The 20,181-nt window shown below is 43.9% G+C and overlaps 1 protein-coding gene across 2 annotated transcripts in view; it reads left to right on the forward strand.

Moving 5' to 3' along the window:
• The window catches only part of LOC306703005 (ankyrin-3-like), a gene marked incomplete at its 5' end in the record, with an annotated part of 117,523 nt that extends 99,377 nt beyond the window's left edge, over positions 1-18,146 (forward strand). The window contains 11 exons of one of the 2 annotated variants that reach the window (XM_079168803.1): positions 966-8,177; positions 9,068-9,142; positions 9,352-9,483; positions 9,824-9,967; positions 12,178-13,606; positions 13,908-14,070; positions 14,377-14,454; positions 14,785-14,868; positions 15,008-15,121; positions 16,227-16,318; positions 17,586-18,146. In XM_079168803.1, the coding sequence (XP_079024929.1) occupies positions 966-8,177; positions 9,068-9,142; positions 9,352-9,483; positions 9,824-9,967; positions 12,178-13,606; positions 13,908-14,070; positions 14,377-14,454; positions 14,785-14,868; positions 15,008-15,121; positions 16,227-16,298 (9,503 nt within the window). In that variant the 3' untranslated portion in view covers positions 16,299-16,318; positions 17,586-18,146. The remainder of the gene's footprint in view (positions 1-965; positions 8,178-9,067; positions 9,143-9,351; positions 9,484-9,823; positions 9,968-12,177; positions 13,607-13,907; positions 14,071-14,376; positions 14,455-14,784; positions 14,869-15,007; positions 15,122-16,226; positions 16,319-17,585) is intronic. The other variant, XM_079168804.1, reaches the window with a different exon arrangement.
• Between the last annotated feature and the right edge of the window lie 2,035 nt (positions 18,147-20,181).

Raw genomic sequence — 20,181 nt, forward strand, 5'->3', positions numbered from 1 at the left:
TTTGTGGAAACACTGGGAATCAATGTCTGTCTGTTCATTTATCATTTCCACCAATTTTCTTTTTTGATTCATGTTGAATAAAAATATTCTTTTGAATTGTTCTCATTTTTTTAGTGGCCATTTCACTCTTATTGGCTTTATGATTGTGTGCGGCTGTGTATATTAATGTGGTAACAGGTTGCACTTTACATTAACCTGAGTTATCCTTCATTTAGACTGTGCTAGAGCAAGCCTTTTTAGGGGAAGTCTTCTTAATGCATACTATAACACAGAGGTTTTACTCATTTTGAGATACTGGCTGTGTTTTGTTTTATTATTCCAGCCTTGTCCATCCAACTTTTTTATGAAATAAATATGTTATCAATCGATTCAGTCAATTCAAATATGACTTAAATTGCAGGGAATGCTGGACAGGCATGAATGGCTAATTTACTGTTCTTTTTTTTGTAAAGTGCAACCTCATATTTTACCTTAAGTCATGCCCAAACAAGTTAAGTGAATCTTTGTTTTAATGGTATACACTTGTGGGGTCATCTCTGGCATTGAAAATGAACCAAATGAACACATGTCAATCAAACATGTACAGTAAAAGGCACTGTTGCAAGGAGGCAGCAAATAGATTAAGCACATCAAAAGTCAATGGAATTGTGATTTTTAGTTATCATGTCATTTTTGTCAAGTCTACCACATGTCAAACATCTTGTTCCAATACATGCTCTGTTCTTTATCGGGTGTATCTTGTCACTAGTCAATGATTTTAGGCCATCATTTGCCATGTCATTCTGGGTTTTTAACTAGGGGCCTTTCTTACAATTCCTGTGTAAACCTTTGTCTTGCTGCTGTGAATATGCTGTTTCTGACTGACTCAAATTTCTCTTTCTGGTTTTTATGATTTATTTCAACTTATTTTTTGTTACATTTTATGTTTACTTTTTTATTGCTTTTGATTTAAATTATTGTTGAAGAAACAACTGATCGAAGCTCGCCGAGAACACAGCCTTCTAGCTACCCTCACAAACCTGTCTTTTCAACGAGATCTTATCAGGCGTGGTCGCCTGTTCCTGTCGCCGTCCCTAGCCAAGCCAAGTCTGGGTTTGGCTCCCTCTCCAGTTCGTCATCCAACACGCCCTCTGCCTCTCCATTAAAGTCTGTCTGGTCCATCAACTCTGCCTCCCCCATCAAGACCAACATCCCGGGATCACCTGCCTCTTCCGTAAAGTCAGTTAGTGACATGGCCTCTCCCATCCGATCTTACAGAACCATCTCCTCTCCTATAAAAACTGTAGTCCAGCAAGCCCAGTACCCAGTGCAGGTCAGCCCCAGTCACCTGGCCTCACCAGGTAGAAGCACCCCAGATTCTATATCCATGATAGGACTGGCAGCATTGTCTGCTAGGACCTCCCCCATAACTGTCTCTGGAGGAGGAAGCCCTCTTCTTGAGAGAACATCGATAAGCATGACCCCTCCAACCTCTCCCAAATCTTCTCTGAGTATGTTCAGTTCACCCCTGCCATACAAGACCGTAATGGGGAGCTCTTGTGGCACAGGATCTTCCTCCTCACCCATAAAAACAGTCCCTGGTCTCTCCTCTGTGCGTTCCTTTGCCTCAGACGTCACTGGCCCTGCAAGAAACCTGTTCTCCTCACTTTCGTCACCACTTAAATCAAACACCCCACCAAGTGCTGCAGCTCTGATCAATGGAACTGTGTCGCCTACACAGTACCGCTCTTCATCCCCAACATCTCTTCTCGCAAACAGTCTTCAAGAGAGAATACAAGCAACCACCAACGCTGCGACTACAAGTGTCAATGCAGCTTTTGATGAGGTTGAAAAAACATTTAATTCTTGTTCTGCAGGCTATGGCACCTTGAAGTCCTTGTCCTCTTCAGCATCCTCCTCATATCAGTCCATTAGATCATCAGCTTCTAATTCCCTTTACGCCTCTCTGAGATCCCCTCCTAACACCACCACTGCTGTAACATCCAGTACAATGACTGTTCCGGTGTACTCTGTTATTAATGTGCTGCCTGAGCCCCAATTTAAAAAGTTACCTGAGGTGTCCAAGCCAGCTGCTGCCCTTCTGTCCCCGCGGAAGGCGGTGCCAATTGAGGTGAATGCTCAGATGCAGTCTTCCTTTGCCAGAACTCTCTCCCCAATCAAAGGGCCTCATTTTCCTGCTGGCCTCAAACCAAACACCACATCACCACTTTCTTCCAGCCAAGAGATTCTGAAAGATGTAGCCGAAATGAAAGAGGACTTGATACGAATGTCAGCCATTTTGCAGACAGACCCAAATTCCACAGCCAATAAAGGATTTCAGTCTGATTCTTCAAAAGAGGCTAGGATAGAGGATGAGGAGCCATATAGAATTGTGGAGAAAGTAAAACAAGATTTGGTAAAAGTGAGCGAAATCCTTACCAAAGGCGCTGGGAAGGATGGTAGGGTTTCCCTTGCAAGAGGTTCTTTGGATGACATACACTTTTCAAAAGTACAAGTCGAACAACCACCAAGCAACTGGAGCTATCCACCAAGATATGAGACTGTGGTTCCTCAAGCAAAATCAAAAACAATACCAGATAGAGATTTCAATCTCTCCAAAGTGGTTGACTACCTGGCCAATGATGTTGGGAGCAGCTCTTTCTCCAAAATGCATGACACAAAACATAAAGCAGATGAGGGAAAGAGAGAAGGAGAGGGCAAGGAGAAGCAGAAACGTGTCCTTAAACCCACAATAGCAGTTCAGGAGCATAAGCTCAAAATGCCTCCAACAAACATGCGCTCATCAGCTTCAGACAAAGAGATGAGTAAAGTAGCAGAAGCGCTTTTTGGTGCAGACACTGTGCTAGACTCCCCTGATGATATCTCACATGAACAGGATAAAAGCCCCCTCTCAGACAGTGGCTTTGAGACCCGGAGTGAAAGGACACCCTCTGCTCCTCAGAGTGCTGAGGGCATGGGCCCCAAGGCCCTTTTTCAGGATATCCCAGTTCCCCCAGTAATCACTGAAACTAGGACTGAGGTTGTTCATGTCATCAGGAGCTATGAGCCCCCAGAGGATAACAACCAACCTGCAATGGAGGATGCACATCCTGTCAGATATATTGATTCAGATTCTAAAGGGCATCAAGCTACATCAACTCCAGATCAGAATAAATGCTATTCAATAAAGGTCAGCCCTGATGAGGATCCAATGGGAAAAGGGATGAGGGTAAAGGAGGAGACTCACATCACTACCACCACCAGGATGGTGTACCACAAACCACCTGGCAAAGAAGCAGCATCGGAGAGGTGTGAGGAAACTATGTCTGTGCATGATATAATGAAGGCTTTTCAGTCAGGCAAAGACCCTTCTAGAGAGCTGGCTGGACTGTTTGAACACAAGTCTGGCAATGAGGAAGCATCACAAAGAGTCCTCGAGGACATCAACTCCAAGCCTAAGGTTGAAAGAATAATTGAGGTTCACATTGAAAAAGGCAATAAAACAGAACCAACAGAGGTCATCATCAGAGAGACAAAAAACCATGCCGAGAAGGAAATGTATTACTACCCAGGGATGAGACAGGAAGAGGAGGAGCCTGAAGAATCACTTCCAGTGTACCTTGACTCCCCCAGAGTGAACACACCCATGTCACAAGAGGAAGACAGTCGCCCTAGTTCAGCCCAGCTCATGGCAGATGACTCTTACAAAACACTGAAGCTACTTAGCCAGCAATCTGTAGAGTACAATGACGATGAAGCGTCAGAGCTTAGGGGAGAATCTTATAATTTTGCTGAGAAAATGCTACTCTCTGAGAAATTTGACCAGTCTCATTCTGACACAGAGGAATATCTGAGAGATAGGTCTCGCTTCCACTCACCAGACAGAAGCAGTCACAGTGAGGGTAGATCAGTTGGACCAAGGACAGAGTATGTCTTTAGATCGTCGAGAAATGTGTTTGACAAATCTGGAAGAATGGCCAATGTTGATGATAACTTTGACAAATTGACGCTTTTGCAGTATTCGTCTGAGCCTGGTAGCCCAAAACAATCAGTTTGGATGCGTGTGTCAGATGACACACAGAGTAAGGAGAGAGAACAGCTTATGTATGAGGACAGAGTGGACAGGACTGTAAAGGAGGCCGAGGAAAAACTCAGTGAGGTATCTCAATTCTTTCGTGATAAAACAGAACAGCTCAATGATGAGCTCTCGTCTCCAGAAAAGAAATCTCGAAGACCAGACTTCAGAGAATCACGATCCGGGCCCAGTTCTACACACAGCAGTCCAGAAAGGTCAGCTTATAGGAATGGAGGTAGTGGGGAAGAGTGGAGTAGAGAAAGGCTTAGAGACAGGTTCAGCTCCAGTGACAGGAAATGTGCCAGTTTGCCCAGCAGTCCAGAGAGGAGAGTATTGCTGCAGTACAGCGAATCAGACCCAAGACAACAAGGAGATACTAAATCACAGGGGAGCACAGGTGAAAACCCTAAACCTTTTCAAATGTCTTCCTCCAAAGTCAGTGCAGTGAGGCTAAAGTTTGAACAAGAGGCTCAAAGGCAAGATAGAAGTCCTCAGAGTGGCCAAAATTCTAATCCTCCTATCAGGAAACTCCAGGAAAGTAAGCTACCTGTGTATCAGGTGTTCGCTGGTCCAAACATTCCAAAAACACCAGACAGTCCGGGAATACAGAGAAGACGTCTAGATAGTGAATCAAACAAGTTCTCACCCAAGCATGAGACCAGTGGAAAAGATCAGGAAGAGAAAAAGTTATTCAAAACATGGGAGAGCCAAGACTACGGGAACTATAAACCTTTAATCCATGATTCTATAAAAGATGGCAATAATAGTGATTCACAAAGACAAGAAACTACCAAGAAAATAATCTACACAGAATTCGTTGTCCGAGAAAGTCCAAATAGCAACGATAGTCTAAAAAAAAACTCGGAATCACAAATTCCTATAAGAAAGCCATCTAATTTCTCAGAAAATCCCAAATCCACCACTTTAAAATTAGATGCCTCAGTTGAACCCCATGAGAGGGCAGGGTCTCATATACCTACTTTAGCTAGAAATCGGTTACACAGTAGCTCTGACTCCAACAAGTCTACTCGTGGATCATCACTAGGAAAATCAACAGACTCATCAGACGGTAGCCTGTCGAATGTTGTGTGCAACGGTGTTGATAGTGACCAAGTAGAGTATTTGGATGACTTAACTCCTGTAGTTGTCACAGAGGGTTTCAAAGATATTAAACCCTTACCTGTGTATGTTAGCATCCAAGTAGGAAAGCAGTATGAAAAAGAAACCGCCTCGGGGCAGCTGGGAACGTACAAAAAGATAGTAAGCCATGAGAGTAGGACAGTGCATGAGACGAGGGGTGCATTTTACACTGTCAAGCAAAAGCAGTCTCCATCTCCTCAAGGAAGTCCAGAAGATGACACTCTAGAACAAGTAACTTTCTTGGACAGCTCTGGTAAAAGTCCTGTTACCCCCGAGACTCCCAGCTCAGAGGACGTGAGTCTGGCCTCAAGAACACCAGACTCTGTGATAGGCGTCATGCCTGGCATGCCAAGCCCTATCCCAGAGGAGTCTGAGGAGGAAGAAGGGAAGACCTTCATCTACAAGGGGCCCTCGAAGGAAAAATCAAAGCCAACTTCCTCAGAAAATCACAGTAGAAAACAGGATACAGAGAGACAGAAGTCAAGGGGTAAAAGAGTGGCTTACATAGAGTTTCCACCTCCTCCTCCTTTAGAGGCAGAGCAGTCTGACCCTGAGAAAAGGGGTTCTTGTGCTTCTTCTGAGGCAGAGACCGAGATGATAGAGGTGAACCTTCAAGAGGAGCATGATAGGCACCTCTTAGCCGAGCCTATCATCAGGGTCCAGCCTCCATCCCCTATTCCCCCTGGAGCTGATAACAGCGACTCCAGTGATGATGAGTCTGTCTTCCATCCCATCCCTGTCAAAAAGTACACTTTCAAGATGAAGGAGGAGGGAGAGAAACAGCCCACAAAATTACAGAAAAACGGAAATGATAGGGAGTCTGAGATCAATGGTGTCATAAAGGAGGAGGATGCTGACTTTGACCAAAATGGCAATGACCAGTCAATCACTGACTGCTCCATAGCAAGCACTGCTGAGTTCTCCCATGACACAGATGCTACTGAAGTCGACTCTTTAGATGGGTATGACCTTCAGGATGAGGATGACGGACTGAGTGAGGACCCTAAAACATCTAGTATGTCCAATGATGGGAAAACAACCGACCGCTCATTTACTCAATCCAAGCTTGAAGTGATAGAGGAAGAGAAATGTGAGGAAGGGGGGGATAATGGAAAGACTAAAACCAACACATCCTCAGCCAGTGGAGATGAGAAAGATTATACCCTTGAAGGAAGACATCCAGAAAGGCAGAGCTTAGCAGAAAACTACTTTGGCTACCAACTTGAAGAGGAGCTGAATTCAACCTTTAAAACTGTTGCCACCAAAGGCCTGGACTTTGACCCCTGGTCAACCAAAGGGGGTGATGATGATGGAGTTTTTGAGTCCAAAACAAAAGATGAGGACCCCAAGCCCTTTGGTTTATCGGTGGACGACAAATCACAGGCTACAACACCTGACACAACCCCTGCTCGAACACCGACTGATGAGAGCACACCGACTAGTGAGCCTAACCCCTTCCCTTTCCACGAAGGGAAGATGTTTGAGATGACCCGCAGTGGTGCTATTGACATGAGCAAGCGGGACTTTGTTGAAGAGAGGCTTCAGTTTTTCCAGATTGGTGAGCATTCCTCTGACCCTAAAACAGGGGAAAAGGGGAGAGGGGGCAAGATCCTGGGGGTAATTTCCTCTCAGTCAGGGGAGAGGGCCACAGTAGATATAGATACTACCACAGACAGCAGCACAACAACAGCAGCAACAACAACAGCAAAATGCAGCACTGCACAGCCTGGCAGTGACACTGGCTATACCGGTACTGATGCCCCCACCTGTGAAGCCATAGCTGAGACCGCCTCCTCATGCACAATCACAGCCTCTAAGGTTGATCCCAAATTACGCACTCCTATTAAGATGGGCATAGCTGCCTCTATAACTGTGAAAAAAGACTCAGGGGATCTCACCGATTGTAAAGCTGAGATGTCAGAGGGTCAGATGGTGCCAGAATACATCAGTATAGAGGGTCAGTGTACAGAGAGCCAGTCTAGCAGACACACTGAGCCCAACTTAGAGAGTAGAGATTTCCCTTCTGAAAACTGCAACAACAACAATAACCTTGAGTCCTCCAGTGTTCAGGCCAACTACATTCAATGTGGTAGTGTGGTGTTTAACTTGCAGTCCTCCTCTGAGCCCACTCTTCAAAAAGCTAGCAGGATAGAAACACTGTGCTGTAGGGACGTAGAAGAGAGAGTGGAAGTACACAGCAGCAGTCAAGTGCAGGAGCAGAAAAGTGAAACTGTAAAAGAAAGTGAAGTGAAGCAGCCCAAGTCGAGGCTTCCAGTTAAAGCATCAGGTTGGTCATTTCACACGCAGGGAACAGCCATAGGCAAACAGAAGCCTAAACAACCAGTGAAGGTTGAGGTCAAGAAGAGACGAAAGCCAGCCATAGCCAAAGTAGAACCCAGGTCTAGAATACCAATCAAGGATGTTAAAAAGAGCAGCCCTGCTGCCACAGCTAGTTCACTTGTTTCAGTTCGGGTTACCTCACAGCCAACGAGGGCATTGGACACAGGGAGAGCAGCCATACAGTTGCCCACACGGCTACCACTGAAGGATAGACATCAGGTCAGTAATGTAAAAAGTGAGGGAGCATGTAGACAGGACAGACAGGAGAACCCTAGTGAGGTTTGTAAGCGCACGATCGAATACTTTAAAGGCATTAGCGGGGAGACGCTAAAGTTGGTGGACCGCCTGTCAGACGAGGAGAAAAAGACGCAGACAGAGCAGTCGGAGGAAGACAGCACCTCCCGGAGCACCTCTCTGTCGGACGCCTCCCAGCCTTCCCAGCCCTCCCAGCCCTCCCGCTCATCCAGGTCTGGTAGAGGTTCGAGGGCTGAGGCCGGGGCCGCGTCCGTAAGGGCAAAGGTGGCGACGACGGACAGGGCCTCCGGCAGTGAGAGGAGCAGGAGGAGTAGGCGGACTGGTGGGAAGGAGGGCAGTCAGGGACTCACAGGGTCTCGAACGCCTCCCATCGCGGAGATCAAGCCTAGTTTGTAAAACTTTCACACTATGTTTAAAATACATCTATATATTTATATATTTCACTTTTAGTTGCATGACATCGTTGTGATCGTTTAATGGATTGACTGGAATGCCTGTGGCGTGTTTACATATTCTCTTCAGAACAGTAGCTGTCATTTATATTTATTTTTTTGTCATTGATGTACTGTGTACTGTATTGTCCTTGTTGCAAGATTCTCTTTTCTCTGTTCCCCTCTTTCAACCATTTTAAACCTCCGTAAAGTAGATTGAGCATGCCAGTAGTAGTGACTGGTCCACTGGCACAACCAGTCCCTTTTTGACTCCCTGGTCTGTCTGTCTGTCTGTCTGTCTGTGCGGGGTGCCTACCAAGTTATTGTTGTAGTTTGTTCTTACAGAATTTGTCATACTATCAATTGTCATTTAAGCTGACTAGTGTTGGCAAAGAACACACAAAAAGCTTCTTCGCATGTTGACATTTTAGATTGTAACATAGATCTTTCCACCCTAGATTTGTAAAGCAATGAGTCTGTTGTTGAGAGTCATGTTATGCTTTGTTTTGTGTGATTCTCATGACAGTTACTGCCTGCTTAGAGGATACATACCACAAACAGTCACAGAGCACCACTTACTCTATGAACATATTTAAGTTGCCCATAATGTCTCTAGTGTGAAATATCCTTTTCTTGCCATCCTGGGGAAATAATTGAACCTATATAACTAATATGCTAACCCATTATAGTATAATTATTTTGAACACAACCTTAATTAATGGTAATTCTGATGAACAAGTGGCCAGAAAAGGAAAATTATGTACATGTTTATTTCTCTCTAACATAAGTGTATAGGGAGAGAAGAATGTGAATCTTATTGATGAGTCATTGTCCTCTATCTTCTCAGGTCCCCAGAGTCCCTGTGAGCGAACAGACTTGCGCATGGCTATCGTGGCAGATCACCTGGGACTCAGTTGGACAGGTGACAAACATTCTGCATTGCATCTTTTTTTCTACCTTCTTTCTTCGGTCTCAAACCCTGTTATTTACTGCCATCTTCAGGCTAACAGAGTAACTTACACAGAATATATATGCTGGCTATCTAAGCCGCCTTCTGCAGTCTGTGTGTTTGCAATATAAATAAAATATAGTTTAAAATATTTCTGAGTTACAATCTTTGTCTCATCACAGAGATGGCTCGGGAGATGAACTTCACAGTGGATGAGATCAACCACGTCAGGCTCGAGAACCCCAACTCTCTGACAGCCCAGAGCTTCATGCTACTTAAGAAATGGGTCAGTCGGGAAGGAAGAAACGCCACAAGTAAGACTATTTTTTAAATTGAAAAAAACTTTGGATCTCTTTCTCGCTCTCTTCAGTCTTTCTTCTCTTGATTTGTGGATAAAAAGTGAATCACCTTGAGAAGACAAACTTCTAATGCTAGTTCGCTAAAACAGGGTTCTTTTCACAAGCATCTGTGTAGTCCATCTTAGTCAAAGTACCTTCACTCTCTCTCTTTCTGTCTATATTTTCATCTCAAACCTGTCATCTGTTCAGACACCAACCCGGGCAAGATGCTTACATTTTGCACATAATTACAAACCTTGCTTCATTGTTTTTTCAGGTGACTCAATACCTTTATTTTTGTCTTCTTTTTCCGCAGCGGATGCCTTAACGTCAGTGCTGACCAAAGTCAATCGGATGGATATTGTGACTTTACTGGAGGGCCCAATATTTGACTATGGTAACATTTCAGGCACGAGATGTTTTGCCGATGATAACGCTGTTTTCCGGGATCAGGCTGATGGTAAAGTTTAGCTCCGTCTAGCTGACCTCTTACCTCTCCCTGCTACCTTTTTTTGGTTGTGCCAATGCATGGATGACGTATTTATAGTTCTGGTTCAAATCTCTAGGGAAGCTGATTAATGGTCAGATTTGGATTTTGTTTGGACGACTGGCTCCTAATGTTCCCCAAAAGCATTCCTGATTGCCATTCTTTCAGTTTACTTGCCATAGAAATTTCAATTTCTAGCCATGCTTTTAATAGCACTTTAACACTTGCACTGATTTGAATTGGCTTCTGTTGAATTAATCACAATCAGGTCTTGCTCAGGGTGAATGCTCCTCAAATCACAATTGTGTTTCCAGTTGTCACAAATGAACAATATCCACTTTAAAATCTCTTTCTAAGTGCATGCTGCATACTACGTACTACTTTAAATGTTTTTTTCAACTACGTCTGACTTAAGTAGAAATGATATAACCCTGTAGAGTTTGCTTTTCTCTGATGCTTTAGTTTAGTTCTCCTAGTTCTCCTCCAGTTCCTCTGAGCCTTCCTTGGATAGATGAGAGAATCTCTCCAGACTGCCTCCTCTTCCTCTTCCTCTTCCTCTTCCTCCTGCCACCCGTCACCTACCCACAGCAGCATCTACTGCTGATAACAGCACATAACAGCTCTTAACAAATTAAGAGTCATGTGTTGCCCTGCCCTTACCCATCCCTCATATGCCTCCTCCTCCACACACCCTTGAATTACATCATTCATTGTCTTCTTGTGCCAGCATGTTTCACATTAAACAATCTTTTATGTGTTCTTCTTCCCTCTTCCTCCAATTCACTTTTTTGTCTCTTCTGCATATATCCTGCCTTATTCCTTTCCTATAGTTTGTGTGATTATCCCCTTAACCCCCAGAAGCACTCAGGCTGCCTTTATCCTACAGACACGCAGCCCCTTCTGTCCATCGCCGACCCCAACCCCCCCACCCACTCCCCTTACACCCACTGCAGCACTTCACTGCCGCCCCTTTCCCCCACGCCGCTCTCTGAGTTACGAGTCCTCCATTTCCCTCAAAGACTTGGCACCTCCGGTGCTATTCAAACCACCAAAGTTCAACTTCCTCTCCCCTCCTCCCCCGTGCCTCATCCCTCGGTGCCTCCCTACTTACCCCCGTAAGTCCCCTGCCTTCCCTGTCTCGCCCCGCCCGTCCTCCCCAATCCCCCTCATCACCTCACCTTTATCTCCCTCACCTGCTGCTAACTCATTATCCGGATCTACCTCTGACATCTTCTGTCATACTACTGCACCCTCTATAACAGCAACCACACCCGCCAACCTCACCCTCATCACACCTGTTCCTCCCATCTCACCCTCGGGCTTTGCCGCACCTTCTGTCACCGTGTCTCCAAGTAAAGAGTCTCTAGTGACCCAGCTGGCCTCCTCCTCTCGCCCTGTCTCCCCTCTCTCCTTGTCTACTCTCCCTCTCGTCTCTGCCTCTGGGTCCCGTTGTCCGAGCCCCACTCCTTCCTCCCCTCCTCTCCGCTCCTTGTCTCCCTGTCCTGCTTGCCAGTGTAGTTTTGTGCCGGCCGTCTCCCCACCTCCACCTCGAACGCCCATTGACCCTTCCACAATGGAAATATTGTTTTAGCATGCTCTATCCTTTATCTTGTTCCTTCTTCTTACCTCTTCCTTTTCACATCTCTCATCTGTCAACTGTCTCATGTGAGCATGTAGCAGAACACCCTGGCAAATATTAATATCTTACACTCATCACATCCCACACTACATGATTAATAAGGCCTTACGTGACTAATGTATCCCACTTTCAATGTCTTACCTCACATCTGAAAATCAGCTATTCATAAACATGGCATTGCTTTTATGATTACTGTCAATTTGAATATATTTTGTTATATCTAGATCTTAAATATTATTTTTATTTGTGTTAAATATTAGCATTTTCAAACATATACATTAAAATGTATTGTATGTATTTATTACATTTTACTGGGTATGTTTGATAATGGTTTGTCATACTGCCAGAGCTTCTGACATATCACCATCTCAGCTAGTGGTTGTCTGGATACATGCTTCACACTTCAGCCTCTGTGCCATCCTCCATGTCATCCGGTGTCTGTGTTAGGGTGTGTGTGTGTGTGTGTTTTTCTGTGTGTTGTGTTTCCTTTGTGATATGCTTCGGTGTGTGTATGTCTCTACATTTGTCATCCTGTCACCTACAGATTATCAGAGCATTCTAGCGGAGCTGCAGTCCCCCGCCGCACTGCACTCTAACCCCAACTTCTTGGAGCCCGAACTCCCCGTCACCCCCAACCCTTCCCTTGCCCACGGCCAGCACCACCATTACCCAGAACCAGATACCCCTTTGCTGGCTGACTCCCAGCCTCAGCCCCTGCCCTGGAGCCCGGAGATAGAGCCAGGTAGCAGAGAGCCGGACGGCCCCCCTAGGAGCCCCCCCAGACCCTGTGAGCTGGCCCTGTCTATCCCAGTCTTCGTACTCCCTGATCCTGTTCCTCCCAAGGTCATAAAGCCCCACATCGCTCTGAACGACCAGCTGCTTTTAAGTGAGGAGGAGGACAGGTCTTTTCAAGAAATGGAGCTTAGCCACAAGCCCAAGTCACACTCCCTCCCTGCGATGTGTGAGTTAGACATCGACATGGCTTACTCCACATCTTCCCCTTCATTCTCATCAGTATCATCAATAACCCCTTCATCGCCCGACAGAGCACAAATGGGAGATGGAGGAGTGCAGATGAGTTCCCCCGATGTATCCCAGGAGGATTTATGTTTTAAACGTTGTGAAAAGGAAGTGACAAAGGAAATGGAGATGGTTGTTGAGATGGTTGCAGCAGAGTTAGCGAAGGGAAATGGATTAGTGGAAAAGTGGGTAGAGCAGGACTTAATTAAAAATGTGGAAAGAAAATGTGAGATGATAACAAAAGATAGGTCTACACTGGCAGAGGAGAATAACATTTTGAAGGAACAGAAGGAGGGTTTTGCAGAGGAAGAGAAAGATGTGATGAATGATGGGAATAAGGGGGCAGCCTGCGAGGTGGAGGAGGAGCAGCATGATATTATAGAAACTGGGCATGAAGTGGAAAAAGGTTGTACCACAATAGAGGCAGAGGCTGTCAAAGAGGGTATAAATGAAACAGCTGAGGTTCAAAAGGTTGATGGGGGCAGTGGGGAAAGGGTCTACCAGGATGACACAGATGGACAACTGCAGTTTAAAAAGGAAGAAGGGTTGTGTGGCAGTGAAAGAGATATTTGTGGGACAAAAGAAGGGGACCAGGCAGCCGAGGAGCAACCCGTTGCTCCCGTCTCCCCACAGGCCTGGGTTGAGGCTCTTGGGGAACGTCAGCCCAGTGAGTCTGAATCCAACGAGGAAGAAGAGGAGGGAAACGGAGACAAAGAAATCACAGAAGAGGCCTCTCTGTTGGAGGAGGTGGAGAAAGAAGAAGGCTCAGAGGAGAAGGAGGAGGACAGAGAGATGACCGAGGCCAGTGTTCAGGAGATTCTTGATCAGGTTGAACAGGCAGAAAAAGAAGTGTGTTCACTTTCAGGTTGGCACAGTGATTCATCCAGCGTCAATGTGGAACCACCAACGCCAGGCCGCAGTGTCAGCTCAGACCGGCTCGACAGGCGGGAAAGGTAAAAGTATTAAACAACTGTATGCAAACAGAATCCCTCTCAGACCGACAACAATTTTTCTGTCAATTTGCATTTGAGATCTACTGCTTTTTCTTGTGCGTCTTTTACAGTCATCCTCTCAGACACAAAAAACATATTTTTCACAATATTTCACTCAGTGTGAGCTGCATATCGCTTCACCGACGTGCTGGAACAAGCAGATATAGAATAAATATACTCTGTGAAATTGTCTTGCATTTGAATAAAAGACTTAAACATGTTATTCTGCTACAATCCTAACTCTGCGCTTCTTCGCCAACAGCCAAGAGAACTCCAGTGACTCCATCACTTCCTCGTCTAGGGGCGAATCAGGGAGGTCCCGACAGAACGGCAACAACTCAAAGCACTCACCTCAGGACCGCTCATCGGGATCATCGAATGGCAGAAAGGAAGAGGGAGCACTAGTGTCGGAGAAAAAAGTCCAGGTAAGAAGAATTAAACCAATTGAAAATACCCTGAACAGTCATAACAGCGTCGAACATAGTTATCTGTAGCTGCCAAAGCACTATATTTTATTTTGATTGCAGGTGAGACGTTTAAGTTGCGCTGAAGAAACAAAAACGTCAGTGTTTTGTTCCAGGTTTCTCTTTTTTTGATACAGCCAACCGCGGAGTTGAAGTACATAAAGGACATCAACAAAAAAGTCTCAACTAACTAATTTTCTTGCTGCTTCCCCGTCTTGACTCCCTCCATGTGTTTGTGTAATGATCTTATAAAACCTTCCTCGGCAGCGGCTTAGTGTAGATTCCGGTTCAGAGGAAGAACAGACTGTAACCACCAGAATCTTCAGACGCCGTCTCATTTTAAAGGTATCCCGAAAAGCCTCGAGCAGAGGCTGGGCTGAGCTTTGGTTTGGTTTGGTTTCGACCGCTCAGTCTGGTGTGCATTGTAGTGGTATTGCTTGGTGTACTGATAGTTTATAGATGTGGTGATAGTCATGTTTGTGTACATGACACAACTCATGGTGTTTTAGATTGGCTGGTTGAAAACTAACGTAGTTCTCAGCCTCTTTCTGACACGGAGGTTGTCTTGTCTCTAGAGGTGATGTTTCGGTGTGGTGATGGTGAAGGATTGTGTTATCACGTTTGAATCAGCCATTTCTGAGCTTTTATTCATGTGCTAACCACAACCGCTTGCAGGGAGAACAAGCTAAGAATGTCCCGGGCGAGTCCGTGACCGAGGATCACTATATGGACCACGATGGTAACCTCGTCAGTAGAAAAGTAACGTATAACTTATATCACTGATCCATTTCTCATTCAGCTCTGAAAGAAACCATCACAGGGAGAGTTTGTTTTTATAAAAGCAGACTCCATCAGATCTTTTCTTTTTCTTTTGTTGACATCCTTCTTGCACGGGCAGGTAATCAGGAAGGTTATTCGGCGGGTTTCTACTCCCACACCAGAAAACCAAGGAGGTGACAGGTGGCACCGAGACCTTCAGCACAGTCCCCCTCTGCAGGAAGACGGGTCAGAGGTTGGCATGAAGGATACCGTTTAACTTTGTTCCTGGGTTCACGGTCTAATCTGGATGGGATAGCTGGATGAGGAGTTAGGAGAACATAACTAGTGGAAGGTTAACAGATAGTACAAAAGTTAGGCTTAAAGCTTCACTGGGCAAGACTAAAGTTAAAACGCAGTTAAACAGCCTAAACCACAAACTGGGGCAGTAACAGAAAAGAAAGAAATTGATTTAATTGAAAACATATTTGTTCACAATATTTCCCTCAATGTGAGCTTAACCGAAGTGCTGGAACAAGCAGATACAGAATACATATTCTGTAGGAAATTGTCTCGCATGTGAATAAAATGCTTTTTTTTTTACTTTAAAGCTCCTTTTTATTGAGGGTTGTTAAAAGGGAAATGTGGAATAAAGAGGTTGAGAAAGAAATACTGTCTCTAAAAAAAGCAGTTTGTTAATACCACATGTGATTTTTAGGCACCTTATTTCTACACCTCACTGATGTTTGAGTGCAGCTTTAAGTCGAACAATAAAGCCAAACAGAGGATCAGTTAGATGTGATCGTGGTTTCCTCCAGCAGTGCAGGTTCAATTGGATTAACTGGTTCAGGATAACTGTTCTCATGATCTCTCTTCTGGGCAAAAAAATGTAAATGCAGCCATTTGAAGTGCATTCTTGCATGTTGTGTTTTGACACTGTGTGGTGTCCATTGTGTTTGCATAACAAAGTGGATGCTGACTCTGCTCCTGACTGCGTGGTTCTAATGGTGTTTTAAAGTGTTTAGCCGATTAGTCAACAATATGACTAATGAGTGCAGTGACTCTGCTGTGAAAATACAATCTGCCTCTTTTGTTTCTAACTCCTTCCACAATAACATAACCTGTCTTCCTCCAGATCGATCTGTTTGCTGTGTGGTTTGGGTCCTGATAATATTCCTAACAATTAAGCTACTACTAACATGTGCACGTTTCTGATTGCTTTTCCTACAGTGTGTGGAGTTTTGCTTTCTCCTTTGTCTCAGTTTTGTGTTCCAGGTTTGTGTGCTGGGTTGCTTTCCTCCTATTGGATGACAAGAATGCCACGTCTCAACTATATTTCTGTGTGTGTTTGTGTTTTCTAGCAAGGAGAAGGGTCAAGGAATAGCAGACGAAAGGATGACAGAAGATCAGGGGACAAAAAGCTACACTCATAGGGATGGTTGTGCTCTACCAGGTACAGTGCCGTAACACAATCAGCATAGCATGTGTGTATAGTGTGAATGAATCCATGTGCAGTATGTATCTGTACATAGGGGTTCACTGTTCACGCTCAGCCGTTGCTTCCAATTCTGCCCTGTGGCCACTCGCAGTATTGCATCGAAAAATCTCTTTTTATTATGAATATTTTATGAGGTTTTAAATTTGTTAAACCTTCCTTAAGCCGAGAAAAGCAATTTAAACATCTGTGACGTCATTACAATGTAACAGAGCAATAGTTTGCGTGCGGGGCCCGGCAGGAGAAACACTACTGAGCATATTCAGTGGACCGCACACCCCCAGAACTAAACCTGGAAGCTCGAAAACTTTTGTAGGCGCTATCTTGAGGTCCGGTATCCAGTTCTTAAAATAGGTCCATGATGTTAACCAATCAAGTTACAATGCGTTAATTAGCTGTAGAGGTGCCGGTAGTTGTATTTTCTTTACTTTGGACAGAGCCACGCTAGCTGTTTCCCTGTGCCTCCAGACGTTATGCTTTGCTAATCCCCTCCTGGCAGCAGCTCTGTACCTGATCACAGACATGAGAGTGATATTGATCTTAACAAAGCCAAATGTCAAACTATCCCTTTAATTTACCCCTCCCCAGATAGTGGTTCTGTCTCACTGTCCAACAGACTCAAAAGGAAAAAGGCTGACTGATGTCTGAGCCTGGTTATCCCCTGGCAACATTTCTGCTCTCCGTGTTCACTGAGTGTGTGTGAACAGGGAACAGGCTGACGGGCGGTACACACCTCAGCATTATATTGCCCCACTGATACCCTCCATGCCTGTTTTTGTCCGCTAAATCCCCAACTCACAACAGCATTGTAGCATCCAAAAAGAGTTTGTTATCCCACTGGCCAGACTGTTAATCCCTACTGCTGTTCACCCGCGTGTTGTGTTTGCAGTGAATCATTCCATCTGTACAAAACTGACTCAGAAATAATATGGCACTACTGTGAAGCCTGGAAAAGGGTTTCTTTGGTAACTGAGGTCACCATACCAACCCACGGACCATCAGGTCTTGTTAACATGTTGTCATTCAAAGAATTAGAAGATCGTGGCAGTTTTTGTGCTTTCGCATGTATCAAAAAATGAGAGAAATGTTTAACCCTTTGAATTTAATTTAATGGAATTTAATATAGGAAATGTATAGCATTCAGAATTACTGCTGGCAATTGTAATCTATAAACTTATTATAATAGTGTGCTCCAATATGTGATGTACTATTTTGTGTGTTACAGAGGTACAGGAACAAAGTCAGATGTTTCCTGGGAATAAGAGTTCAGAGGGCTAGAGAGCTTCAGTGTGACGACTTCAGGGTCCAGTCTGCAACAATCTGCTTCAAACAAACGTTTTCTCACGTGAGAGGAGTTGACCCTCCTGACTTACGCATGAGCACGAGAAACTCACTTCCTGTCAACGATAGGACCGAGAGGTTCTGGCCTTCTGACTGTGGTGGACCCGTGGACGATGATTCTGCTTCCCGTTTTGTGTGAAACGATACGTGCCATCGGTCCACTGGTGTTGTCAGAGCTTTGTTTGAGGAGCGTCATTTGTTGTGAACGCGATAAAAGACTCCCATTACTGACGACCACACAGGTGTAACTGTGACCAAAGATGGCACAAGAGCTCAATCCACGAGGTGGGTGGAAAGAATGAAGTAGACACAAAAACACAAACAAAAAAAAATCTAATGGAACACTTCTGATCCAACTTCAACACTCGCCTTATAGTTTTTTCTTGAAGACCATTGTTGTCAGGATGTAAATTGTTTGGGGATTTTTTTTTTCTTCCTTTTTAAAACTTATACTAACACAAAAGCTGTTTTCTGTATATAAAATTACAATGTGTAAAATTCTTAATAAAGCGTACGCTAGTGGTTGAGAACGCACTGAGGAGAGTAACCTTTTCAAGTGCTTTCAAAACTTATTGAAACGGTTCCACTTTTAAAGATTTGAGTGTAACTTCACAGGTTCTTGTATAATTAAATATTAGAGCAGGTATAATGTTTGTACATGAAACAAAAAAAGCTGGTTTGATTTTAACAAAGGAAATTTCCAGAAAATCAAATTCCATTAATTCCCAAAGTGGGAATCTAATCCTACAAAATGCAGCCTTTCAGAGTACTCATATTTTCATGCATGCTGTTCACATTATTTTAAGTACAACTTTTACAAGTTTGCAAACACTGTATTCAAATGACAAATAAACCCCTTTATCTGTGTACACATATAGCCCTAACATTTGTCACCGATTTTATACTTTAAAGTCGAAAAACACTACCATTAAAACCTTTATCATGTTGGGATGAGGATGAAAAAAGAGTTTGATAGCTTCTTGAGGGCGTGATGTCTTGTCTGTCTGTGTAAAACCGGAGGGCAGCTTCTGCTACAAGAACGAAGTAATCTGAATGTACTGCTAGTAGGCTGGCTCGCTGTAAAATTATAACTGTATTGTGCGTATTGGCTATAAGATGTAGGAGTCTCTGTACACTGTTAGACTGTTTGTAATCATTTTAGCAGTGTGTCAATTTGGTTTTCTAACGGCTGCTGTGGCATTAAAGGAAAACTGGGGCATTTCATTTTTGATTTTCTTTTTGGGTGACGTATTTCCTTAATTTAAAACCTATTCACATTAAGGACACATAAAGACATTATTTGATTGTAGCTCTGAATAGCATATTCTATGACATACACACTGGATGGTCAAAAACGATGATTTAAGCATTAAATAAATTGTGTTTAACTCTGAAACCGTGTGATCTCTTTAGGCTTGAGAGTCTGTATATGCAGTGTCGAAAAATTTTACTTTACATTAGGAATTATCTTTGTATTGGTTTTCATTAGATGCCCATGTAGTTCAAGTGTGGTGTTCTACTGATGCAATGGCTCAGTATCCTGATGTCTATGCTGTGGACATGAAAATCATGTGACTTTTTTGGGGTGGGGGTGGGGGGGGGGGTTGTAAAGGAAGTCAGGTAGGATGCTGTACCACATCCCCTTATACTACTGTGTCAATCAGGGGGTAGACGATCCTTTGATATGGTTGAACTGTCGATTTTGTTTGATATGTGTTTTCACCTGAGCAGATTTTTTGATGTACAATTCTTACTAACAAGAGTGAAGCCATTGAAATGTAACTATTCTAGCACTTTGGTTATTCAAGGTCTTTTAGAGGCTATAGCAGCAATGATGCCACCACAAATGTTTCAGACGTCTTTAAAAAAAATAAAAAATCCTAAAAATAAAAAAATAAAAATGCATTGATTTCGCAATACAAATTGTTTCTCGTCTTGTCTTTGTGTCCTTGAACATTTTTTTTTAATTATGTAAGTGATGAGACACTGCCCTTCAACCAGAGTTATGTGCTGCCTCCAAGTCCCCACCAAAGTGTCCTTCAGCAAAAAATCTCCAGGGCTGCTTGTTTCTATGTTTGGACCACCTTGTTGGGGCCAGGAAACAAGAGTTTCCCCATGAGGATATTGCTAATAAGTAATTAATGGGCTGCATTTACAAAGCCAGAGCTAGAGTCTGGGATCGAACCGCCAACCCTGATTAGAGGATAACCTCTCTAACCCCTGAGCCTCAGCCGCCCCACAATAAATAATAAAAAGTAAACAGCATTTCAAAGCAGTCCCACCAAGTCTTGCCTCTCATATGTATGATTTATTAACATATCCCACTTTAAATTGATGTTTTATGCAGATGTATAATTTGTTACTAAAGCACTATAACATATTGATACTAGTGGTACTGTCTAGTCTTTTCTTAGAGGTGGAACACAGTAGAGAAATGCTCTTCTACTTACTGGTTATTTATTTTACATAGCAAATCTTCC

Source organism: Pholis gunnellus (assembly GCF_910591455.1).
Source record: "Pholis gunnellus genome assembly, chromosome: 11".
NCBI classification, from domain to species: domain Eukaryota; kingdom Metazoa; phylum Chordata; class Actinopteri; order Perciformes; family Pholidae; genus Pholis; species Pholis gunnellus.